This window comes from Psammomys obesus, unplaced genomic scaffold (assembly GCF_907164565.1).
Source record: "Psammomys obesus unplaced genomic scaffold, mPsaObe1.curated_primary_1811, whole genome shotgun sequence".
In the NCBI taxonomy this organism is placed as follows: domain Eukaryota; kingdom Metazoa; phylum Chordata; class Mammalia; order Rodentia; family Muridae; genus Psammomys; species Psammomys obesus.
In genome coordinates, this window is record NW_026585691.1 from 7560758 (window position 1) to 7587825 (window position 27068).

At 40.6% G+C, this 27068-nt stretch overlaps 1 protein-coding gene across 1 annotated transcript in view; it reads left to right on the plus strand.

Moving 5' to 3' along the window:
• Positions 1-515: 515 nt before the first annotated feature.
• The window catches only part of Sltm (SAFB like transcription modulator), a 45787-nt gene continuing 19234 nt past the window's right edge, over positions 516-27068 (plus strand). Inside the window, 7 exon segments of the mRNA XM_055598068.1 lie at positions 516-843; positions 1738-1825; positions 11734-11798; positions 14685-14882; positions 15694-15741; positions 25033-25060; positions 26346-26814. Coding sequence (XP_055454043.1) covers positions 682-843; positions 1738-1825; positions 11734-11798; positions 14685-14882; positions 15694-15741; positions 25033-25060; positions 26346-26814 — 1058 coding nt within the window. The 5' untranslated portion in view covers positions 516-681.

Genomic DNA, 27068 nt, shown 5'->3' on the forward strand with positions numbered 1-27068 from the left:
GTTTTCAGGCAAACGGGCTAAGCTTCGGGGGGGGGGGGGTCACAGCGTGACACTGTCCCCTGGCGTGTCCTACAGGTCCCTGCCTCTGCAGGTTTCGCTGGGCGTTCGGGGGCGGAACCCGCCGACCTAGGTTCACTAGTATACCCCGACCACCTTTCCGTGATGATTCCGTACTCCTTCCGGGGAGGCTAGGCGTGCGCACACGCCCCCTCGTTTCGGCGAAGAGACGCGCCTACTCTCTGTACTACGGAGTGGCCTCTCACGCGGCGGTGGCTCTAGATTCGAGACTTGACGAGAATTTGGCTAATGGAGAGGCGGGAACCGCGGCGCAGAGGACAGCTGAACCGTGGGAGGCACGGGGACAGCGCCGGGCCACGCCGGAGGCCTTACCGCTGGTCCGCTCAGAGCTCCGCCCCCGCCATGGCTGCCCAGTGCGCACGCGCACGCGTCATCCCTGCGCCGCTGCAGGTTGCGCGGGGGCTGCGGGCCGGGGGGCGTGGTCCCCGCGGGGGCGTGGTCAGCGGCTCATTGTGCGCAGCGTAGCGCGGCGCCGCTGGCCGCCCGGGCCCGGGTTGGAAGTTGGTGCTGCCGCGGCCACCGCCTCCACCGCGGCTGCCTCCTCCTCCGCCGCCGCCGCCCTGCATCCCACTCGCTGCCTCGGCAGCGCGTTGCTTTTCCAAGATGGCTGCCGCTGCCGGGGCCGTGATAGCCTCAGCAGCCTCGGGGCAGGCGGAAGGGAAGAAGATCACCGAGCTGCGGGTCATCGACCTCAGGTCCGAGCTGAAGCGCCGCAACTTGGACATCAACGGGGTCAAGACGGTACTGGTCTCCCGGCTGAAGCAGGTGAGGCCCGGACGCTGTGCGTAGGGTAGCGTAGGCCGCGCCGTTTGGCTGCTGCGCTTCCGCGGACCGAGAGGACCGGGAGGACCGGGCGGCGCCTCTGCGTGCCGGGCGCGCGAGGCCCGAGCCTCCGCGGCGAGCCTGGCCTTCCAGCGGCCTCGCGAGCCGCCGCCGGTCGCGCCCCCCTGCCTCCCCCGGGACGTCCTCTCCGTCGACTCCGCGGCCTGCCGAGGGCGGTGCTGCAGACCCTGGCGTCGCTGGGTACCCCGGCCTGTGGGCTGTGCGCCTCGCGTGCATCGCTCCGGCTCCGAGGCGATGGTTAGTTTGCTGACTTGGTCGAAGTTACCGTTTAATGGTGTCCAACCGTTCTTCACCCATGTTCGTAGAAATCGGTAGTGGTAGTTGATGAGTGGATGAGAAGGAAGGTCTATCTCCACCTCCCCCCCCCTGGGCTTTTTAGCTGATTTATTTTTAATTTTTAATTTCTTATTGCATCAGCGTAATCATCCACGTTCTCAGCCCTGTTAAGCTTTAAGGTTTATTCCTGTGAAGCCTTGGAATCGGAGAGGGGAACAAGTGTACGCAATACATATTAGGAAAAACTCTTCTTTATTTAAGTAGCTACAAAGTTTCTTGTAATAGAACATATTTAGATTCTTGTTCAGTATATGTGACGTGTAACCATCGACTCGTTGGAATTTCAAGTTCCATGACATTTTGTTACTTAATGACCCCTCCATCTGTGTAGTATAATAACTCGTTTGTGAAGTCGGTTTGTAAAATAACTGGCAATTCTAATGTCTTGAGGCTTGAGGTTTGCTAATATATTTTCATTAAGTTTTTATAAAATAAGTTTAGATAGTTTGTGTAGCATATTAACTTCTCTTTCTAATGTAGGCTATTGAAGAGGAAGGAGGCGATCCAGATAATATTGAATTAACTGTTTCAACTGATACTCCAAACAAGAAACCAACCAAAGGCAAAGGTTGTTACGAGTTCTGAACATATTTTAAAATATATTTTGGTTATATAACTTGGCTCTGCTCTTGTACCACTTGCCCTGTTTATATAGTGCTACTCTTTGCTATTTCCCTCTGGCACTCTGCCTTCTTGGGTCAAGGAAGAAAAGTTACTGTTACCAGGCTCCGAGTAACTTGTAGCCTTTTAGATTTGGCTGAAGATGACTAGAAAGTGAGAAAGTTGTTTATTGATTCTGGAGAAAGGTACAAAGTTAAGTTGCATACCTACCGTCATAGTTGGAAGAACTGAAGTGTAAAATGCAGTTTGATCCAGGTCTACCTTGCCCCACAATTGGCAGAGTTTTGATGAAACCCCTATCACACCTTTCCTTGGCTCTTTGCTGTTCTCTCTGGTATATTCAAGTTCTATAACTTTTATGTTTAATGTTTTATTTGACATACTGGTTTTTTTTGCATTTATCCCATTATGCAGTCTAATTATTTTCAGTGAAATTCAAAAAACCTCATCGCTTATACGAAGGCAAAAACTCCACAATTAATTAGATTTTAAAGAAGTTTTAAGCTTTGGGGATACTAAAGGTTTTAAATGTCATACTTTAAAATTAGGTTAGGTGCATTTCCAGGGCAGAATGATTTGGTGTGAATAGCTAAAAGTAATTTTCAAATGAACATTATGATAATAAGTAGAAATTAGTTATTTTTAAAAACGTCTGGTGAGTGTAATCTTACTTGAATAATTGTAAATCTCCCCTCTTATCAAGGTCTGTGGCAGAGGGTAGACAAATAGCTGTTCGATGCTTGGTCTGGTTTCCAGGCAGAATAAGTCATGGACTTCTGTGACTTTTTGTTACTAACATAAACCTTTCATTGCTGCTGCACCTGATGTACACACGATTGTAATGGGTATAAAATGCTTGAATAGGCCAGATGATCGGGGCACACCTTTAATCCCAGCACTCGGAGGCTGAGACAGGCGGAGCTCTGGGTTGAGGCAGCATGGTCTACAGAGCGAGTTTCAGGACAGCCAGGGCTACACGGAGAAACCCTGTCTCCAAAACAAAGATAATTGAATAGATTAATTTTAGTAGAAGAGAATCTTCAATTTTGACCCTAAGCACTATGTCTCAGGACCTGGCCAGCTCACTATTTGAGATTTCTTGATTCAAGAGTTTCCAGTTTGTGCTGGTAGAAATTAAAAAGGGATAAAAAGCCTTCCTTGGGTCAGAAGGAATGGCCACATGGAGATAGAATTTTAGAAGATTAACTAAATTGTCTTAAAGATCTGTGGGCTTTTAAACTTGAAAGATACATTTGTATCACCTTGGGAGCTGTTGGTGAAGCAGGAGTTATTTCGTAGTGGGAAAAAATACATCAGGAATGAACATGTTTTGTTTACTTTTCTGATTCACATCATTTATTTCGTGTATTGTGATTACTGACAAGCTATGTATTAATCATAGTCTCAAGTTAACTTAATGATTTTAGCATTGGTAAGCCATTGATTTATTCAGTTCACATTATGCTTTTGTTGTTTGAGTTTGAAATTTTTGTTTCGTTTTATATTTGTAGTTCTGGAAACACACACACACACACACACACACACACATATATATAGTGTATCTCTATACATATATGTATGTTCAGTCTGGAGGTAAAACTAGTGTGCCAGCTGTGGGTTCAATCCCTATTGCTCTCCTTCCACCTAAAGTATGTTAAATGATTATGTTCAAACAGGTTAGAGGAAAAGGAGTCTACAGTCTTTAAATAGAAAATGTTTCAAAAGCACGGTTACAAGGACAGAAGTCCGTGATGTTGATTAAGTTGTAGTGTGTTGTGGTATTTGTAATAACGTGGCTAATAGCAAGCAGTTTGTGTCCTGGATTAGTTCTCAGCGTACTTACAGTCTCTTCCCTGGGAGCTTTTTAATGAGTAACCTAGATGAAAGCTTCTCCCATTGAGAGGCGCTATCTTATTACTTGGGTGTGTGAAAGTGGTTAAACAGGTAGAGCCAATGCCTCCCTGCCTTGTTTCAGAGACACTGTATCTGATTTCTTTTAGATTTTCAACCTTTAAAATCACCTAGACACATTAGCAAATTATGTATTTAGTCAGTACAGCTTTCAGAATTAAATATAATAACTGGTTCTGAAACTAATTGTTAGTGCATACAGGCTTTAAAAAAACTTAGGATTTTCCCCTATAGAAATAAGTACAATTTGGAATTTTGGTTTGGCCAAGCATCTAATATCTAATATTTTCATGAGAAAATAACACAAGATAATATTATGTGTTTATTTTGTAAAACTTTTCAAAATTATCAGCTAGGATAATGTAATAAGCAGCACTGAGCACATTTTGCATAGTTTAGTCCCATGGTCGTTCTGCCCCACTACCTGCTTTGAATTATATAGTATGTTGAAATGTTAGTCACTAACAAAATTGTAGTGTGAGGTGGACTTTGAGCACAGGAGTGTCACAGGTGTTTCTCCCGTGCCTGCCAAACTGAAAGATACATAATGTAAGGATCAGTGAAGGGCCCAGGATGTAATCCTTACACTTCTAAAGGCCTGAATGTGCCATTAGAGGTGTAATGTGCGCTCAGATGTTTATTGAATAAGTTTTGAAGGCTATCGCCTTCATAACTATTCCTTTCTAAAATACTTCTTGCTGCTTGTTTTCCTTGTATATTTGTAGGAAACATTTACACCAGGCATTAATAGTCTTACCAGGTTATCTCAGGGTCATAGTGGTTTCTCCTTATATACTCACTGTGTGAAGTATACTTGAGACCACACAGCTCACGTCATTGTTCTTAAAGCTGCTTTGGAAAGCCTCCTGATGCTTGCTGGAAGATCACCTAGTGTGAGGGATTGTATGCCATTTTCATTTCACAGAGCTAGCTCATTTGTTTCAGCCATTAATCCCCGTACTGTTTATCACTAAGGTACCTTTGCACTCTCACCTATGTTATCAAGTATGGCATGTGGCTAGTTGAGTGCCTTTGTAGCGCTTTATTGCCAGGACAGTCACCTTAGGTAGTCTCTGTCCGTGCTGAAGACTTAAGAATTTATTTTCTTTTTATGAACTCATGTTTAAAAACAAAAACAAAACCTGTTGATTGCATAGGAATTTCAGAAAAATAAAAAACAACCCTTTAGTGTTGATGGCATGAGGTTTTAATGAAAAGATTGAACAGTGGCTTAGAGCTCATGTGGATTATTGATTTTTAATCAGCCATTCTTCTGATAGGATGGAAGGACCTCAGTGTTGTGCAGCTTCTGGAGTGAACTGCAAGCCTAGGCTGCACAGCCTCTGTGTCAGCCCTTCTACTCTGAAATAGCAGTTAGTGTTTTCCAGGCCAGGCAGGTGGAATGGTTCTCTTTTTTTATTAGATAATTAAAAAAAAATAAAAATAAAAATAAAAAAATATATATATATATGCAAAAATAGCTTTATAACCATGCCACCTTAAATTTGTCATTATATTTAAGTATTTTTTTTTACTTAAAAATTGTTAAAGATTTATAAAACATGAGGTTTTGCCTGCATGCCTATATGTGTATCACATGCATGGTTGAAGAAGTCAGAAGGTGTTGGATCTTTTGGGGCTTAGACTCTGGAGGTACAGATGGTTGTGAACCACCATGTGGCTGCTAGGAACCTAATTTTAGGTCCTCTAGAGGAGCAGGTGCTCCCAGCAGGTGAGGCACCACTCCATGCCTGTTTTTTTCTTTTTTAACAACTGAAATAAGTCCATATCACAGACCTGGTGCTTGTCATAGGTAGCTAGAAACCAGCTCTGTTCAGTGTGGAGAATCTGAAAATAATCACTTTCCTTTCATAGTTTTCTCACTCCGGCCATCTACATAGTCTGTATTCTGCATTAAATTTCTAGACAGTTCTCATGTGCAGCTGGGGCTATACTGCCTTTTCTAGGTGACTGTACCAAAACCTTTCACATTATGTTTGATTCTCATAGGTGTGCTGAAATGTAAGGAGAACTAAACAAACAAACAAACAAAACAAAGTTTTAAAGTTTTTTGGATTTATTAATTTTATTTTATTTATGTTTTATCTCTATGTGTGCCTGTGTACCCTGTATGCCTGGTGTCCTTGGAGGCCAGAAGAGGCATTAGCTCTCCTGGAACTGGAGTTATGGATAGCTGTGAGTCACCCCTGGGTCCTCTGCAAGAGCAGCCAGTGCTCTTACTCACTGGACCACATCTTCAGCCCTAGAACTGTTTTTAGTTGATTGGTACAAACTTTAGCCCAACAGGGACCCAATGAAGCTTTACTACTTTTTATTTTTACTTACGTGTTTCATTGCACTAGGTTGTCAGCCCAGAATCCTGGGCCTCACACATGCTGGCCAGGTGCTCTGCTACTGAACTATATACACCTGACCCTTTCACTGTCTTTAAACATCTTGTATGTTTATTCTAATTATCTTTAAAAGACAGGTTTAAGGGACTTTAAATACTTTGAGTATTGATTTGTTATGAATATGAATTAACTTTGATATAAGACACATATATACACACACACCTATATGCATAAATATGTGTAGTTATATTTCTTTTTTCTTTTCTCTGAAGTAAATTAAAAAAAAAAATCAAACTCATTTATTCAGTGACTGCTGTATTTAAGACAGGACTTTCAAAAATTTTGTTCTATTAGTAAAATGTTAGTAGAAGCTAAAATATAGCTGGTTATGATGGTGTGCACCTATAATCCCAACACTGGGGAGGGGCAGCAGTTTTAATTTTGAGACTAGCCTGGGCTATATAAGGAGACTGTCTCAAGTATAAAGTGAAATAAAGTAGCAGTAGCTAGAATTCATAATAGCAGTTACCACAAGGCAAGATTTCTTGTTAAAATATTCTAGTCTGGGGCTGGCAATTTGTCTCAGTGGCAAACGGTGCCTGCCACGCATAGCCTGAGTTCGAACTTTAAGGACCCATGTGGTGGAAGGAGAAAACTGACTCCTGTTACACATGTGCCTGGCATGTGCCCATACACAAACATAGACAATAAAACATGATGGGAAAACATGTTCTTGGCTACTGCGTGGGTTTGGGAGGAGGTCCTGGATGGAAATGTCAGTGGTTGGTTGGAAACTGTATTCTTCCCAACAGAAATTCTGTAACTAAGCTTTCTTCCCCTCCCCTGTACTGGGGATTGGACCCAGGGCTTCATGTCTGCTAGGCAAGAGCTATACCACTGAACTTTATAACAGCTTTTATCTGTATTTCATTCATCTGTGTTTAATGGTAAAGTTACTTGGAGAAATTAAAGTCTACTTATTAAGTGGATTTTGTTTTGTAACCTTTTTTGAACTTAAAGAAGATTGTAAATCTTTATAAGGACTAATTTACCTTTGGAGAAGAAAACCCAATTTGTAACCTAAAACCTTAATACATATTTCTGAAATGTGTGAGTTCTGAAAACTGAAAAATGTTTTATGGTAAAAGCTAGCTCTTTATAATCTAGATTTATCCTATTTGGTGTAGCCATTCATATATTTCAGTAAACAAATATTTCTTTCCTTTCTTTTTTGAGATAATTTCTCTGTGTAGCCCTGGTTGACGTGTAACTCACTCTTGTAGACCAGGCTGGCCTAGAATTCTGCCTGCCTCTGCCTCTCAAGTGCTGGGATTAAAAGTGTGCACCACCATACCAGCTAGGTACAAATATTTCTAATGATTGTGAGAGGAGTTTAACTTGGTAGGTGGACTAGAGAGTAGCCACTCTTGCAGAACCGTAAATGTGCAGTTCTTAGGCATGACTCGCCTTGAGATTTCTGTTTTTGTTTTTGGAGACAGGGTTTCCTGTGTAGCTCTGTCCTGTCGCAGAACTCAACTCTGTAGGCCACTGATGTCCTCGAGCCTACAGAGATCAGCCTGCCTCTGCCTCTGCCTCCTAAACTGGGCTTAAAGTCGTGCGCCACCACTGGCAGCTGGCCTTTAGATTTTATTAAGTTGTCACTTACAGAACTGTTTCTGTTTTTGTCAACTTTGGCTTATGTGATTTTTCCTTAAATAGCATTTTGGTGAATCTCATATATTTCAAAGTGTATATATTATATATATGTGTATATATATAATATATATACGTCTACTACAGCTTAAGATGTGATATGTTAATTTTGCTTTCATTTTATATTTTGCTTTTTTCCAGAGAATGTTTACTGGCCAAAGTATTAAAAAGTAATGTGCAGTTTTCATTACTTTGAGTTGGCCTTCATCCTGGTCATGCTACTTTTCTTTGGGCCAGTGTGTTTTTCTGTGGTACAAGCCAGATTCCCTGAAGGACAAAGGAGGTAAAGTTGTCTGTAGAACCTTTGCTAGCACAGGGAGCAGACAGAAATGGTTGATAAAGCTGATAAAGTTTACTAAATGTAGTATTGTCAGAATTTGATCATTCTTGAAGTCCTCTCACATCTGTAACTACACAAATCAGTTATAGAATCAGTTATACTCTAGCCTTGTTGAAAGGATGAGGTTGCACATGCCTCATGTGACTGACGTGTCACCTCTTACCTTTGTCCCACTTGGGCCTCCTAGACGTCCAGACCTTGAGTCTACTAGTGTACAACCTACAACTTAGTATTATGATCAGTCGGGGGTGCAGGACGGGTGAACACCTGCTGGCTGTAGTGCCTGCCGTGCCTGGGTCTTTGCCATGGTGCACAGGAAGCTTCAGAGGTTAGTTGTGGCTGTGGGGGATTCGTAGAGGAAACAGTTGCAATGTAGCTTCAAATTCAGCATTAGTTAAACACACCCAGAGTTACACATGATGACAGTGGTCAGAAGCTAGTGAGGTTTCAGGTTTCTCATAGGTTTCTCATGCTGTGTGCTGCAGTTGCTGCCCAGTCCTGTCCTGGTGGTTTTAAAGGTTGTAAGGAGAGAGTAACTATGTAGCGCTTTCATGTAACATGACATTTGGAAACAGTGCAGAGCAACAGAAAGACCTTCCTGTGTACTCTCCTTTGCCTCTTCTGCACTGTGTCTTGGGACAAGTTAGTCAACTGTTGGGAGTTCCACCATTTATATTATCTACAGCAGGAGAAAGAATGGCTGAGCACCTGGTCTGTTTTAGCTCCTCAAAGACCCTGACTGCTGGGGTGGAAATGGGCTTGGTTTAAATATGTTCTTTTCAGCCTCAGTGCTATAGTCTGTGGAATGAGCTTCAGAGTAGCTGGGAGGTTGGTATGTGAGTGTAGAAAGCACTGTGTAAGGTCTGGACCGCAGGAAGCGTGTGAGCAGCAGCAGTGAGGGCCGTAGTTTCTTTGTTGAAGTATAATCTGAGCTCCCTCTAAACCCCTCAAAGTGTGCCTAGAGTGTGGCTTGTTGCCATGCTGAGGCTAGTGTCTGTAAACCGTGTGGATTAACCATTCCCTAGAACAGTGCCTTGTTATGGGTCAAAAAAGTCTGACACTGGAATTGAGAGGCTAGCAGATGACTTTGCTGGTTTGGGACATGCTACTTGGGCTCTAAGCTCCTTTTCTCTTTTGTGGGAACCTGCCCTATGTACCTGAGCATGCCTGGTAAAAAGTTGTATTTTTTAAAAGTGCACTGTAAAATTGTAAGGTAGATTTTAATTACAAAGAGAAAAGCGATACTTGGGTGTGTATTTGTAGAGGGAAGGGCGTGAGGTTTTTAAAATCTTTTTCTCCAAAAGGTAGTATCCTTAATATTAAAAAAGTTTATTATTTTATGTGTGTTTGCCTGGATGTATATAAATTTGCACATATGTTCTGGTCCTGGTGCAGACAAGAAGAGGGCATCAGATCTCTTGGAACTGGAGTTACAGACGGTTGTGAGCTGCCACATGGGTGCTGAGAATAGAACCTGGGTCCTGTGCCAGAGCTGCAAGTGCTGTTAACTTCTGAGCCCTCTCGCAGCCCTTGAATATTTTCATTAAGAGATGCCCTTCTATAATGTAATAGAAAAATTTAGTGAACTCATTTGCATCCAGTTTTCAGAAAAGTAGCACCTTTGTTGTTAGCTTTCTTCAGTAGACTGATAGATTCTAATGAACTAGGGCTATGAAGCGGTTGCCCTTGAAATCATTTCTATATTTATATTTAGACTGCAGGCTTCCCAGAGGATTCTTTGATTGTTGTGTAAAATGCTAAAAAGTAAATGTGATAAAACTGATAATTTTAATTTTTAAACTACATTATAAATTTGTGTTTTTCCTAAAATGTAGACACCAGTATTCTAAATAGGAAGTTGAAACCAAGGATAGTAGTTCGTACATTGTATTCACAGCACTAGAAGGCTGAGGCAGTCCGATCACTGCCAGGGCAAGGTCAGCCTGAGCTACAGAGTGAAACATTCCTTCCTCTTTAAAAATAATTTTTTTTTTTTTCCCCTCATAGGCATGAGCTGCTGCTTCAGTAAATGGAAAACATATGCTCAGTTTTGCTTCTTACGCTTGTAGGACCAGCATCTTGTTTGCTGTTATCACTCATTCACAGAGAGGGTTTTGAATTGAGAACATGTGAAGGACAGGAAATATGGGAAAGACCAACTTTCTAACATTTACCCGAGCAACTAGGCTCTTTGGAGTCACTGAATCCTAAGCCTAGGCAGCAGCACTGTCAGTATTTGTTACAGGCAAAAGAAAAATGCAGTTTAGTTTGCCTCAAAAGGAAACATCCATTCACATTTCAAAAGAAATGGGAAAAAAGATTAAAATTTAAATACTAAAGTTTCAGTGGCTGTAATTTCCTAAAGGTGGCATTTATGGTACATTACAGGTTTTTAGGTAGTTTTTTTGGGGGGGCTATATTGAAGACAAGAAACTTAGCATTGGGTGTATGGGTGTTTTTCTTTCTGCAAAACTACAGTAGCACTTTTTTAAAAAGATTTATTAATTATGTATACAGTGTTCTGCCTGCATGTATCCCTGCACACCAGAAGAGGGCATCAGATCTCATTATAGATGGCTGTGAGCCACCATGTGGTTGATGGGGAATCGAACTCAGAACATCTGTAAGAGCAGTCAGTGCTCTTAACCTCTGAGCCATCTCTCCAGCCAGACAGTAGCACTTTTTAAATTCCACCAAATAATGTGGTTTTGAAAATGAGAGTTGAACAGGGAAATCTTACAGTCTGCCAGGACGCTGAGGATAGTCTGTGTCTGGAAATCAGTTTTCCTGGCTTGCATCAGCTAAGGATTGTGTTGAGTAGCAGCTGGCCCTAATGTTAAGTGCTCGGAACAACTACTACTTGACGCTTTGGAGAAAAGGGAGCAGTCAGCCAGCCCCTGTGCCGAACAACCTTTTTTCCTTCGTGGGGAGGTGAGAGGTCCTGGAAACAGAGCTAGGCAGTTTGTATCAACTGGCATGTTGTAAAGGTGATGAGAGAGACTTTTTTCACATAGCCCAGGTTAGCTTCAGACTTGAGCAGTAACTTGAGCTCTTGATCCTCCTACTTCCATCTCCCAAATTGCTGGGATTACAGGTGTGTACCATCGTGGCTGGCCAAATGTGAGATGTTTCAGGTAAAGCTGTTAGAGGAGGATTAAAGATTTTATGTGCATTGAGTCTTGGATTTGGCTGTAGGTATCTGGTTACATATGTAGATTGTAAACTACTGTTGAAAGGCACTGCCGCTAACAGAAGTGGAGACAGAATGTATGTGTATGAAGAAAATGTACCACTGGCAGTGGGTTAGTTGAGCTGATGGGTTCTGGGCAGCATGCATGTCCGTGAGGTGGCATGGCTTTGGTAAAGCTTTTTTTCCCCCCTTTGGGATAGCTGTGTCTAGGTGGCTTTTAGTTTGAATTAGCTTTGTAGATGATTTTAGGAGTGGAGAGTGATACTGCAGAATAAGTGTAGCGTGGTTTTTTTTTCTCCTTAAAGTAATAAAATATTGGTTGTTAGCGCATTTTCCTTCTTTCGCAGGTAAAAAACAAGAAGCAGATGAGTTGAGTGGAGATGCTTCTGTGGAAGATGATGCTTTTGTCAAGGTAAAGTGTTAATCACTAGGTTAAGATGTTTACTCTGGGTGATGAATCATAGATACTGACTTTAACAGTAGACATGGAAGTACATGGGTTAAAGAGACTTAAATATTGGCAGCCCCATGAGCTCTTCTTCTGAGTGAGGTGTATGCGAGGTAAATCTTCAGCCAAAAGAGACATGAAGAAAACTACGGTGGGTGTGGTGATCATACCTTTAATCATAGCAGAGGCAGGCAAATCTTTGAGGCTAGCCTAAGCTACATAGACCCTTGGCTCAAAAAAACAAAAAACAAAAAGCCAAAACCTAAAACTAATGAATGTGTTTGGCCATTCAAGTGAAAATCCGAGGCCTGGATAACAGCCAGGATAATGATATGTTGGTTCCACTTGTGAAGGATGCTGTGATTTTTTTCAGTCTGTTCATTGCATTAACTTATTTATACTGTAATAGGTAGGGTACTTTAAAGCTGAAGAGGAAAAGTTGCTCATGAGGTAGTACCTAGTAAAGGTCAAATTAAGAATTTGTTATAGCCAGTCCTGAAGATACCTGATAAAACAGGATTGGATGAATGGGGAGGAGGTCCCCCCTATCAGTGGACTTGGCAAGGGGCACGGTGGAGATGAGGGAGGGAGGGAGGGACTGGGAGGGAATGAGGGATCAGGACACGGCTGGGATACAGAGTTAATAAAATGTAACTGATAAAAAAATAAAATTCAAAAAAAAAAAGAATTTGTTATACCCTTTAAAGATAAATACATCACAACTTTTGAACCAATTGAACCTCAAAAACAGAAATTAAGTAAGTAATTCTGATTGGGACAGTGGTAGTTCTATGTTATTACAGGTATAGAAGACGTTATTTTTAGTTGTAGCTGGGTTTGTTTGTTTGTAGTTGGGTATTTTATTTTGTTTCTTTCAGGGCTATTCATTGGGTCTTAAGGACTGTGGCATGTGCAGGAATTACTGATCACAGCTCTTTTTAAATTACATGCATTTTTATTCCCATTTGTTCTGTGTTCTGTGTATGGTTAGCTCACATTGTCACAGTTGTCTCTGGGTGTTTATGTGTCCCACAGTGAGGTCAGCTTATGTCCACTTTCTCACCTGTAACTCTTGCATCCCAATTCTGTGCCCCTCTGCTCTACACACATATCATACCATGCAGAGATAGACGCACTTAAAGCAGATAGTTTTACTGTCTGTTTGCCTGGGGAGCCACTATTGACTGCATCCTGTAGTCAGCTTTTGTTTGCGCCTTTAAGCACTCTTAAGTTCTGGTATCTATTATTTTTGTGGTATGTCTTTCATTGGGTCTGTTTCATGTTTTCTCTACACATTTACTAGTGTGTGATTGAGTAAAACTTATAAGCTGGAAAACATTGCAACTTACCAAAAGAACTTTTAGTTTACTGATTTATTATTATTTCGTGTGCATTGGTATTTTCCCTGCATGTATATCTGTGTGAGGGTGTCAGATTCCCTGGAAGTGGAGTTATAGATAGTTGTGAGCTGCCATGTGGGTGCTGGGAATTGAACCCTGGTCCTCTAGAAGAACAGCCAGTGCTTTTCACTGCTGAGCCATCTCTCCAGCCCTCCCAGAACTTTTAGTCAGTCATTTGGAATGTTGGAGGAGACACATACTTCATTGGGTAGAGTAGTGAGATGTCCCAGCTGCTAGGAAGGATTACCTTTGTGTCAGGCTTAAAACAGCCTGTGGTAATGTCTAGAAGAGAAAAAGGGATTTTTTAGAAAACTCTGTGTGAATGTACCTTTAGTTCTTAAGATTTTTTTCCTTCACTGTGAAAGTATATGTGTTGTATTTGATAAAATAAATGAATTTCTTTTCCTCTAGAATTTGTAAATTTTGGAACCTTTTAGAATAGTGGTGGGTAAATAACACCTAATGCCTAAATACCTGGGCAGTACAGCAGTTGTTTCTGGGGGAAGTGAAGTCCAGGTTTGCTTCAGAATGGTGCAGTTACTGCAGTGACTGCCTCCATCTTTTTGCTTCTGTGCTTCTGCCATCATTAAATTACTTACACTGCTATCAGCGTCCAGCCCTCCCCTAGGGTCGCTGTGGTGGTGTTAGTCACACCAGAGTACACACTGCACTGTAGAGCAGCATGGTCCTCTCTGTCCTCCTCTCTCACTAGACATTCCACTGTCTCTTGAGTTCAGCTGTAAATGGCAAGTAGACTGGCTTTTCCTTTTTAGTCCAAAAACAACTTCTTAAATCTTCTTGATTTACTGGAAGAATAAGGAAGGTGCTTCTGTGGCTGTCAGCCCTTCCTCCTACCAATAAACTGTAACTCTAAATTTGAAGGGGACACAGACCTTGTACAGAGCTAATTCCACCCTGTGTCCCACCTCATATTTAAATTGGCAGTGAGAAGTTTTAAAACAAATTTAAATGAACAATATGCATACTTTTCAAGAGAAGATTGATGCAGCAATTGGGAGTTCTTTACTATTAACTAGAAGTAAACTTCATATTTAAATATGCATATGACTTCCAGGGTTTTTGATATTAAATCAGACTGGCACACGGAGAATGGAGAATCAGTTCACTTCTTAGAAGCCATGCCTTCTGGCTCTTAGACCGTGGCTTGGTAACTCTTAAATAACTGAGCTTAAAGTACGTCTCTAGCAGTTCAGCTTGTTATTTTCAGTGTGAACTTTGAGATTCAGTCATGGCTCATTGGCTTTGGTACAGACTACCTGTTTAAAAGACAGTTTATATGACAGGTAAAAACGCTTGCACTTTGACTCTGGGAATATCATGAAATACAATCAAATCTGCAGCATGTAGAGTTGTCAATTTCCAAAAGTGTTTGGTGGATAACCCACACCACTTTATCTCTAGTTGTACCAAATTTTCTTACCATTAAAAGGACTGTGAATTGGAGAATCAAGAGACACATGAACAAGATGGAAATGACGAGCTAAAGGACTTGGAAGAATTTGGTGAAAATGAAGAAGAAATTGTGCATTCCCAGGAGTTGCTTTCTACAGAAGAGAACAAGAAAACTCATGAATTTATAGAGACAGAAGCAATAGAAGATAGAGAAAAAGAGGACATCGAAAGTCAGGTCTTTAGCCAGTTTTGTTAAAACATGACACAGATAAATTAAAGTTTACTAATATAAAGTATTTTTTTTTCTAGTTGGATTTGGAGGCAGAACTTAAAAAGTTTATTTATAAATTACCCAGAATCCTATTACTTAAGGCTCTTAAATTTTTTTGCTTATTTTACATATATATTTACATAGCTGTTGCCATGCCATAAATTACTATTGATTCTATATTTTGCTTTTATATATAACATGCTATAGTGACTTTATAATTAGGCTACTTTCTGTGTGTGTAATAGCCTCTTTACAACCCTGGCGTATTTAAGATTTAGGTGTTTTGTTTTGTTTTGTTTTTTCCATGTCACTAGGAGCGAGTGTTCCTATTTCACTCTGACCTTGCCAGTATTGCTTGGTGGTAGGTCCTGCCACCCCCTTTTGCTGCTTCAGTAGGATAAAAAGTTATATCTCTTTATTATGGAGGGTAAGAAAATTAAAGTTGAATTGTAAAGCAATTTTGAGATATTTGCTTTAAAATAGTATTTATCTTGTTTTGTAGTATGTTAGATCTTAGGAAACCATTGAATTATAGGGAACGAGGACTGTCAGTTTTCATAAAATACTTGCCTCCTGCCTAGCCTGGTAAATGAGGGGCTCAAGAATTTTCTGATTATGTAGTAGCATGACTGATTTTTTTTTAAATGTTGTCATAGAGAGTGTAGCCTGAATTCCTGGTTTGGTGGCCACAGTTATAACCAGGTTTGAATGTCAGAGCATTCTCATTGTTTCCAGATGTTTTGTAAAGCAAAGCTATTGTATACCTTTTACTTAGGAAATTGAAGCTCAAGAAGGTGAAGATGATACCTTTCTAACAGCCCAAGTAAGTTTGCACTTAGTCCTGTGAGTATAACATTGTGGGCGGAAGGGCTTGGAAAAAAGTCTTATTTTTACTTTGTAATTCTTTAATTAATAAAACTGCCTTAAATTTAATCCTGAACTTCAAATGTGATACCTATAAACTGTTAGTAGCTGAGGATTTTGGTGCCACACAAATGATTGGAACGGAGGTTCCTATTTTTAGAGTTAGTAAGTTCAGCCTTTGTGTAAAATAGAGATTTCTCAGAAAGTAGACTTTTGGAAAGTCAATAATCTTGATTCTTTTACCAATTTGGTGTAAATAACTTAAAGTATGATATTCTTTTTCAATGCCTTATTTAATTTTTTTATTACTTTAACATTGCTAAGGTAAACTTGAGTAAGAGTGGGGAATTCTCTTGTTGACATTGTTGTTGGGAAATGACAGCACATGAATTTGGCGGTGTCTCGGCCCATGTTATGCAGAGTGTACGTTTGAAAGCGTGATTTCCTAAGGTTGTAAACAACACTGATAACTCAGTTTCCGCATTGTTAAAAACCGTCTTCTGTCTTTTCATCTATTCACAGCCAAATAGAAACACCGTGCCATTTACCATTGACCAGATTGCTAGATTTAGGAAAAATGGTGACTGAGTCTGTCACTTAATAGTGTCTGCTAGAAGAGTAGCTACAGGAGCCCATGTTCATACTACAGAGCTGGAGCTGGAGAGCCGGCTCCCTGGTTAAGAGCATTTACTGCTTGCAGAGGAGCCAGGTTTAGATCACAGCACCCATGTGGTGGCTCACAGCCTTATGCCACTCCAGTCTTAGGGGACTTGACACCTTCTGAGCTCTGCTTGCCATCAGACACGCACATCGCGCACAGACATCCATGTAGGCAAATGGACTTTTTGTCTCTCTCTGTCCTTTGCCATGGTCCTCACAGGTGTGGTGAGGTGAGCTGCGGCTCCTTGTTTATCTCGGTGGAAGAGGACTGACATTTCTGGAAACAGTGTTTCTAGTTGCATGTACTACTCAGGAAGGGGCCATTTGGTCATGGAGAGGCAGCAGTCCCGGCCCTCTTCTGTCTGTGCCCATTCGTTGCTGTGTGATAGATGAGGGAGATCAACCTTCAGATGAGGGGAGTACTCATTTTCAGAAAACTGGAATTGAATTTCATATTTTCGGCAACTAGCTTTTTTACTTCATTAGTAGGATGATTGCACATTAAAGATTATGAGCTACATGGCAGGGCTGTATCTTCCCTCCTTGTTTACACCACAGGCTGCTTTATTATAACATGTTCAACAGGTGGAAGTAAAGGATCTAATGAAATGGTTATCTTTTTAAAGTTGAAACAAATCTTTTGTTGTTTTGGTTTGGTTTGGTTTTTTGAGATAGGGTTTCTCTGTGTGGCCAAGCTTTGTAGACTAGGCTGGCCTTGAACTCATAGAGATCTGCCTGCCTCTGCCTCTGCCTCTGCCGCCACCGCCTCCCATGTGCTGGTATTAATGGTGTGTGTTACCATGCCCAGCTATAGAAGGCTTTAGAGAGATTTTAAGTAAAATGTTTTAGCTCAGAATTATGGAGCTTCTAACTCCGGAAGTTGGATGGTGAAACAGGTGCATCACAGCCAGCAGGATTCCAAGTGCAAGGCTTAGGCAGAGCTCCGAAACTAGACCCTGTCTAAAAATCCACAACAAGAAAATATAATGTTCCTTATTTTCCTTTTTGTTAGTAATGTATATGCAAACCATTTGGAGACATACAAATTTATACAGATTCTCCTGTGAGGTGATGCTTCTAAACAATTTTCATGAATATATTGTATGTGTTAGGGGTATAAGATATAACTATTACCCAAATTCTATAGCTCTCTCAACCTGTCTTACTTCCTCTATCTCTATTTACAATGTACTTTCTGCAGTGTTGAAAAGCAAATCCATTTTCCATGACAAAGTTCATAAGTAGCTTTAAAGAAATTCCTAATGTAAAAGTGATTATGTCACTAAGTAATGAAGTTAATTAATATTCAGATATTCACTCAGCTATGGATATTTTGTCTTTACAGATCTTGTTTGAGTTCAGACCTACCCTTTGTGATTGATTGACATGTCTGTTAACACCTTTTAATCTGTAGGCTTGCTCTCTGCTTTAGTTTCTCCTAGTTTTACTTGTTGAAGAACTTTGGTTATCTCCTAGAGCAAGGTTTGCAAAATCTTCCTTAAAGAGCCAGATAATAAATATTTTAGCTGTTGTGGGCTATATGGTGTGTGTCACAGCTACTCAGCTGTCCCACTGTAGCATGAAAGCAATTAGAGACAGTGTAAAAATGAATGGGCCTGGGTGTGTTTCTACAAAAATAGTTTCCCCATCCCTGCAGTGGAGCCTCCAAAGTCTAGATTTTGATGGTTACATTCCATGCTGTCTTTGAACATAATATGCTTACTTACTATGGTTACTTGAAGTTGGTAAGTTGGCAGTAGCCTGCTGGGCTTACATGAGAGACAAGTCAAGGATAGCATGAGAGACAAGTGCTTCACTGGTAAGATTGCTACCCTTGTGCTGGTTTTGTCTTTGTGTATGGATCTTAAATGATGAATTTCAAAGTGGTCATGGCATTAACTGGAATATTTCTAGAAGAATTAACCCTTTATTTATGTATTATCTGATTACCCAGTAGTGCCATCCATCCATCCATCCATCCATCCATCCATCCATCCATCTATCTATCTATCTATCTATCTATCTATCTATCTATCTATCTATCTATTATTTTTATTTATTTATTTTTATTAATTACACTTTATTCACTTTGTATCCCCTCATAAGCCCCTCCCTCCTCCCCTCCCGATCCTCCCCTCCCACCCCCTTCTTCACGCATGCCCCTCCCCAAGTCCACTGATAGGGGAGGTCCTCCTCTCCTTCCTTCTGATCTTATTCTATCAGATCTCATCAGGAGTGGCTGCATTGTCATCTTCTGTGGCCTGGTAAGGCTGCTTCCCCCTCAGGGGGAGGTGATCAAAGAGCAGGCCAATCAGTTCATGTCAGAGACAGTCCCTGTTCCCATTACTATGGAACCCACTTGGACACTGAACTGCCATGGGCTACATCTGTGCAGGGGTTCTAGGTTATCTCCATACATGGTTCTTGGTTGGAGTATGAGTCTCTAGGAAGACCCCTGTGTTCAAATTTCTGGTTCTGTTGTTCTCCTTGTGGAGTTCCTGTCCTCTCCAGACAGTAGTGTCATTTATAAAGGAGAACCAGGATATGTGTGTCAATTTTTTTTTCTCCTTTTATTCACCAGTTTCCAAAATAATGGAAAATAATTTACCAGGACCTTCAACAGTACTAATGAAATGAGCTTTTGATTTTCTTTGCTTTCTGTACTTTTATTTTGTGGGTTTAGTATATTTAATGTAGGTCAGTCTGTTATTATTCTTGGAGTTGAGAGTGTTCTCACATGCTAGTGAGCATTTTAGCTGTCTTTATTTTTGGTGTCTATAAAGGTGCTCTAGTTTCTCTCTGCTAGACCTACATGGAGCCATTGCTTCCTGTTATTGGTAAATGCTGTGTCAGGCAGCAGTCAGGGTATGAGTGTTCACTGCTCCTGAGTTGTTCATTATTTCTAGGCCCTTTCTATAAATAGTTCAGAGGGATACTTCAAGCTACCCATTTCCTCTAGCTCAGAGCACATTATTTTTTTAAAGACTTATTTATTTATTTATATTATGTATACAATGTTCTGTCTGCATGTACACCTGCACACCAGAAGAGGGCATCAGCTCTCATCATAGATGGCTGTGAGCACCATGTGGTTGCTAGGAATTGAACTTAGGACCTTTGGAAGAGCAGCCAGTGCTCTTAACCTCTGAGCCATCTGTCCAGCCCTCACAACACATTATTAAGTACAGTAGTCTTAAAGTAACATACCACCACCAAGGCCATTACTGAAAAGGACTTAAGTATTCCCTAGTTAGTTATAGCTTTTTTTTTTTTTTTTTTGAGATAGGATTTCTCTGGGTAGCCCTGGCTGTCCTTGACTTGCTTTGTAGACCAGGCTGGCTTCAGACTCACAGAGATCCACCTGCCTCTGCCTCCCGATTGCTGGGATTGAAGGTGTGCGCCACTAAGCCTGGCCTAGTTAAAGCATATTCTCACTAAGATGAACTTGTTACTGCATTGAAGATCATTTCTGCCCGCTAGGAGTGGAGCACCAACTAAAACATTTTGGTTGATTTGTTTCATCTATTTTTAAGTATTGGTTAAAAAATTTTAATCTGTAACTTTTGAAGAATCTACAGTTATCTGTTTATCTGTCTGTCTATCTATATTTAGGTTTTTCGAGACAGGGTTTTTCTGTGTAGCCTTGGCTGTCCTGGACTCACTCTGTAGACCAGGCTGGCCTCAAACTCACAGAGCTCAACCTACCTCCATGCCCAGCTTGAGTCTGCAGTTATTTTAATCTCATTCTATATGTATTTCAAATATTTTCTTGATCTCACATCAAAGATATTAAATGAGATATTCAAAAGTGTCTATGTAGTTCCCTGACATTCCTTTATGAGTAATTTAAAAAAATTCATTCTTGATTAGGGCTGGAAAGATGTCTCGGTAGTTAACACTCACTGTTCTTTGAGAGGTCCTGAGTTCAATTCACAGCACCCACATGGCAGCTCACAACCTTCTATAAATTCAGTTTAACGGTAGTCCATGAAATCTCATGCCCACTTCTGGTGTGCAGAGATACATGCAGATACTATATACATAAAGTACATTAAAAAAAATCCTTGACCTAGTCTATTTCTTTAAAAATATGCAAATAAGAATGTTTGTGTAAGGGTAGCTCTGGGTAAACTCAGTCCTTTGCTTTTGTCTTGATGTTTAAGTCTCGGGATAAAAGTTGCTTCCTTTTCTGTTCTACTTAATTATAGTACTGTAACTTTGAGAAGATTCTCTTTTCCTTTTTCTTTTCTTTTTTGGTTTTTCAAGACAAGGTTTCTCTGTAGCCTTGACTGACCTGGACTCACTTTGTAGACCAGGCTGGCCTCACAGAATGCTGCCTGCCTCTGCCTCCCTGAGTCCCTGAGTGCTGGGATTAAAGGCATGCGCCGCCATGCCCAGCTGGGGATATAGCACAGTTGGTAGAGTGCTTGACTACTATGTACAAACTCTTGGGTTTGACTCCAGTACCATACTTCAGAACAAACCCTTTCTTGCTAGACTGGTGTGTTATTCTAGATCTTAGCATGAACATGTGTGATTAGTGTTTTTGTAGTTGTTTGACTAATTTGAAAAATGTCATTAATTTGAGAATTTCCTGAACATTTTTTTCTAGAATGTTGTTAGGACTTTAAATCTTACACATTTCTTATCTCAAGAAGCTAGGTATAATGGTACACAGATTTAATCCCAGCACTTGGGATGCAGACACACGAGGATCTCGGTGAGTTGGAAACCAACCTTGTTGATATAGCAAGTGCCTGGCCAGCCAGGGCTACATAGTGAGATCCTGTCTCACCGAATAAAAGAGTTGCTAGAGAGATGGCTTAGTGTTCAGATTGCTTTTGCAGAGTATCTGGGTTTGATTCACATGGTAACTCACATCTGTAACTTTAGTTTCAGGGGATCTAGTACTCTTTATGGCCTCCTCAGACACCAGGCATATATTCAGTGCATGCAGGCAAACTACTTGTACCCCTAAAATATAAATGAATACATCTTTAAAAAGAACAATGAAAAGAGCCCCTGTAGTACCATATAATTCTGCCATGTCTATTCCCTTTTGTGAGTACCTGTGTTTACAGCACTTTTCTAGTCTGAGTGCCTTTTTGGGGGGTGGGAAGTGGAAGTTGGGGAGACATGAGATATTGCATACTTTTACGCCTGGTGTGGGTACTTTTCAAAGCTATATGTACTCCTGTTCTCTTCATAAAGTTAATGCCCCTTCAATCTAGTGGTTGCTCTATATCTATTGCTTTTTATCCTTGAGACATTTTATATCACGTGTGAGTTTACTGAATAAAGTCTAGATGGATGACATTACAGTGTAAATTGTTTTAGTGGTAAAGATTGCCTAATTACCTACGTCTTATGCTCAGTCGCATATTCTTTAAAAATTTGTTAACTATATCTAAAATATAGTTATTTTATTATGTGTGTATAGATCAGAGAACAACTTCTAGGAGTGCTTTGTCTTCTCCCATGTGAGCCTGGGGGTCAAGCTCAGCTTGTCGGGTTTGCCAGTGAGCCCTTACCTGCTGAGCCATCTCACTGGCTCATTTATTTATTTGTTTGTCTATATTATATCATATTCTTTTCACTAAGTCACTCCATACTGTTGGGTTTTCTTTGTTCTACTGAATTTACCACAGTATTGAAGTTACGCTGTTTAGAAAGATTAGTATCTCACAATGTATTTGTTTATTCAGTGACTTTATTTTAGCAGCTACTTAGTGCTTATTGTGGGCTTATATATTTAACACATGCCAGCTTGTTGCTGTTACCCATAAAACTTTTTTTTTTTTTACTTGGGCCAATTTGTTTTCCACACTGTTGAGTGTGTTTTCAGCTAGATTTCAGGCAGTTACATACGATGATTTTGAAGGCTTACTCAGCCACTTTCTACTTACCATGCAGACACATGTATATTCCACGCTCACCTAGAGCATGACAGGAAAATGTGGCTGCCTGAAGAATGTATGTGAGTCTTGACTTGGACTTCTTGCTGTCCCTAGAGTGCGTGGAAAGAGAGGCATTTTATGCTAAGTCCTTCAGCATTTGACTAGGGGTTGTAGGCCTTACTACGAGATACACCACTTGAGCACCTGCTTTCTAGAAAATGTGATTCATTTTCATGTGTGAAATGCTCTTATTCAAAATAGTCCCCGAAGTGGCTAATTTAAAGATTGTTTTTAATGGGGAGATTATTTTCAAATACATTGCATATTTGTATACAGGTGTCATAGGTACGGACATTTTCCTGTCCCTTCTTGTACTTCTTGGTTTGTCTTTATATTTTAAGGAGTTTGAAGTGTGTTTAGACCTAGTTTAACCCTAATAGTGCTATTAGTAGAATGAGCATGAGCTTATGTATGCGGTCATTCACTAACCCGCAACTCTATTCTTATCAGCATTGGTTCCTAAGAATTATGTCAGGACCCTCTGCCCTGTGTGCCTTGGAGTTATATGCTGAGTTAAACACTGTGGAAACACTTGGCTTCTAACATCCTTCAGTAGACATACTGAATTAAGAAAAAAGCCCAGGGAGCTGGAGAGAAGGCCCAGTGGTGAAGAGCATGTACTGCTCTTAGAGGACTGGAGTGCTGGATCTAATGCCTCCCAAGGGTCTCTACAGTCATGTTTGCATGTGCACATGTGAGTACATGCGCACACACACACACAGTAAAAAGTAAAGTTTAAAATGAGAAAGAAATCATCGTATGTAATATCAGTACACAGACTGATAGGATTTATATTGCTGTTGGTTTATATTACAAGCCTGAGTCCTGAGTTCAGATCTCTAGCACCCATGTAAAAGCCCAATATAATTCATACCTGGAACTCTGGAGTGGTGAGGTAGGGATGACAGGGTGGGACAGTCAGATCCCTGTAGTTCTCTGACTAGCCAGTTTAGCTAACTGTGCTCCAGGTTCAGGGAGAGACGAGTGCCATTGATCTTTGCTCTCTGTGTTCACATGTACCAACACACTCTTGTGGGTGTATATACACATGTGTACACACACACACACACACACACACACACACACACACCATTATGGTTGTCATCCTTGGTAAAAATTTTAATTTTGACTTGCATTGAAAGTTTTGCTTGAAGTCTTCTTTCACTGCTAGGCAGGAGGACTTGGTCAAGTCTTTCCTGGACCTGCAGACCAGAATCACCTGGACACGTTAAGTGGTGCACAGTCTTCATCCGTTTCAGACCTGCAGGATGAGAAGCTGTGGGAATGGTGTCGGCAGCCTGTTGGAACAAGTGCTTCCAGGCTTCTGTTGTACTTCAGTGGTGTGTTGGAGATGCAGCACTTTAAGGCTTTGCTTATGGGAGCTTTCCCAGCTCACCAGAACCAGTTAACTGTCTACGCAGCTTGTATTAAGAGTTGTGTGACCGAGGTGTTCCTGGGAACCTCATCTGTTGAGACTGCTGTGCTTTCTTCCTTTTCTGTGGCTTATGTTGGGAGAGTTTATCTTGGTGGAACTACCTTAGTAATCTTTGCAGTTTTTTCTTTATAAACAAAAATGTTTTTTTCTGGCTGCAGGCCGTAGTCTAGTTACTGGCAAGCCTCTTATTCTCTCACAGTGTACCCATTTTTTAAAGTAATTTTTCCTTAGAATTTCTCCTCCAAGAATAACATCTTCTCATTGAGATATTTCTATTTTAAAACTAGCACATTAAGTTTGGGAAATATAAAATATTTTGCTTTAAAATTACTTATTTTGGTTTTTTGAGACAGGCTGTTAATGGACTCACTTTGTAGACCAGTCTGGCCTCGAACTCACAGAGATCAACCTGCCTCTGTCTTCTAGAGTGCTGGGATTATAGGCATGCACCACTGTGCCCAGCTTTTTAAAATTACTTCTTTTAAATGGGTGTGCTCTTTGCTTTGATTACCTGTAGCACAAATAGCATTTTTATTGGCTGTTTGCTAGTATATTTGTGAAAGCTTTGAACTCATTTAACAGATATTTTTCAAGAAAGTAACTTGGCACTGACTCCATGTCATCATCTTCTTCCCATTTTGAAGTGTAGGAAGGGAGGCAGACCTTGTTTGTTCTCTTTATTTCTTTGCCATGCATCTGCTCCACTGCAGATGATATTTCTGATTCCACATCATATGCTAAAAGTAGCTCCGACAGGCCGCAAAGATGGCTCAGGTGGGTGAAGATGCTTGCTGCCACCTGAGTTTGATCCCTGAGCTCCATGGTAAAAGAATTGGCGCCTGCAGACGTACTAATGGAGGTTGTGGCGCTCTCCTGGCTCTCCCCACTTATGTTGACTAGCATGTCAGCCTTTTTGTTGATAGTCCTGTAGTACAAGTAAGGTTTGGATTATAGTTTGGATTAACTAGTTTTGGTTAATGAAATGGTATGCTTACTGAGAGATTTGCCTGTTATTGGTACTATTATATAGAGCAAAAGGGTACTCTGTAGTCCTAAATGAGTCTGAGTTTTGATTGAAATATATTTGTGTGTGATTTTAAAATCGATATTTTATAATTAACATTAATTTGACTGGTTTTGTGCTATTAAATGTAGTTCTCTGAGTTTATTTTACATTTGATTATTCTTTGAATTTCAGGATGGTGAGGAAGAAGAAAATGAGAAAGGTATGTCTGATGCTAAGTAGAGCACCAAGTTTATGGACACGTAGAAAAGCAAAGTGTATGAAAATAAACATTACTTATTTGAAATCTTATTTCAAATAGTTTCTTTCCAAATTATCAATTTAGTGAATTAAGTTAGCTTCTTAATTTTTCAATTGGTTTTGATTTTCTTTTGAATACAAGATATATCCTAACTTAAAGTACATATCAGTTACTGTAGTGAATGATACCATTTTTCACTGTAGATTTAGTTCTATTTTAAAAATAACTTGTAGCATACGGTAAGTAAATTCCGTCTTTAAGACTGACACTGCAGTAACTCATACGTGCTTATCGGAGTCTTAGTTTATGACTCAGTGAATTCTGCACCGATCTTAAAGAGTGGTGAATGACCAGGAAACTGGCTTTTGTTTGCTACTTAGAGAAACTTTCCTATCATTTTCTGACATGTGTAGTGGCTTGGGAGAACTATCTTACCCAATACAATCACAGGACAACAGTAGCAATACATGTGGTCACTATGAGGTTGAGTTCTTGGACCGAAGTCACATTATCCTACTTGGACTAGAAAGGACATGGAGCAGGCTCTTCAGCCGGGCAGAATAAAAAGCCCAGAGCATCGATGGAATAAAGCTACTGACTGCAAGTCTCACATACCTGAGGCCTTACTCTCTGTGGGAATGCAAGATATCTTTGCAAACAGTCATTGCAGACCACCTGGATAGGATGTAGGTCACAAGCATCCACCTCTTTAGACCTCACGGAGTAATGTCTTCGGCGCCTTCCCTAGAGGGTTTGCATTCCATTCTGGACTACCCAGGGATTGAAGAGTGAAAAAGATGGGGCTTGGAAACACTCTGAAGATCAGTGTCCTCACACTGTGACCTTCCAGGAAGTCACCAAGGAGCTCCCAAGGTCACAAGGATTAAATCCCAAGATGAGCCGAACATTGGAAACAAACCTGCACATCTGTCACTCTACCATGGAGGAAAACTATTCAGATACCATCAACTTATAAGCAGAAACGAAGAGCCGCATCTTGAGGATGGATTCATTTTCTCACTGTTGTTGTTTTGATGTTTGTATGTAGAGATCATTTTTTTTTCCCTGAAGAATAAGTGATCTTAGGTAAAGGATTGTGTATGTTAGTTAATCCCTGTGTTTCCCCCTAACCCTCCATCAGTGCTAATGACTGGCTTTATATTTTCTAGGTCCTATTTTAGCTTATGAATGTGAAATTGTTTAAACTTCTTGTTTTGCCATATTTATTCCTGTTAAATCCTCTTAGATATAGCAGGTTCTGGTGATGGCACACAAGAAGTATCTAAACCTCTTCCTTCAGAAGGGAGCCTAGCTGAGGCTGATCACACAGCTCATGAAGAGATGGAAGCTAATGCGACTGGGAAAGAAGCTGAGGATGACAACATCTCGGTCACAATCCAGGCTGAAGATGCCATCACTCTGGATTTTGATGGTGATGACCTCCTAGAAACAGGTAAAAATGTGAAAATTACAGATTCTGAAGCAAGTAAGCCAAAAGATGGGCAGGACGCCATTGCACACAGCCCGGAGAAGGAAACCAAGGGTTATGAGATGAATCCGAACCATAAAGATGGTAAGAAGGAAGACTCCGTGAAGGGTGATCCTGTCGAGAAGGAAGCCAGAGAAAGTTCTAAGAAAGCAGAATCTGGAGACAAAGAAAAGGATACTTTGAAGAAAGGGCCCTCGTCTACAGGGGCCTCTGGTCAAGCAAAGAGGTTTGTTTTTCTATGTCAGTTCTTTACGATACTGAAATTCCAGCATTCAATAAGATCGCGCTACATTAAGGGGGTGGCTTCAAGACCATGTACAATAATTAGTGTCTTATGATCGTGCCCAGAGTATTTTTGACCGGCATAAGTTACTTTAAAAAAATTCAAGATCTTCATAATATGCAGTGTGTCCTACTGAGTGCATTGTCGAATTGTCAGCATATATTTGCTTTGGTTTTTTTTTTTTTTTTTTTTTTTTT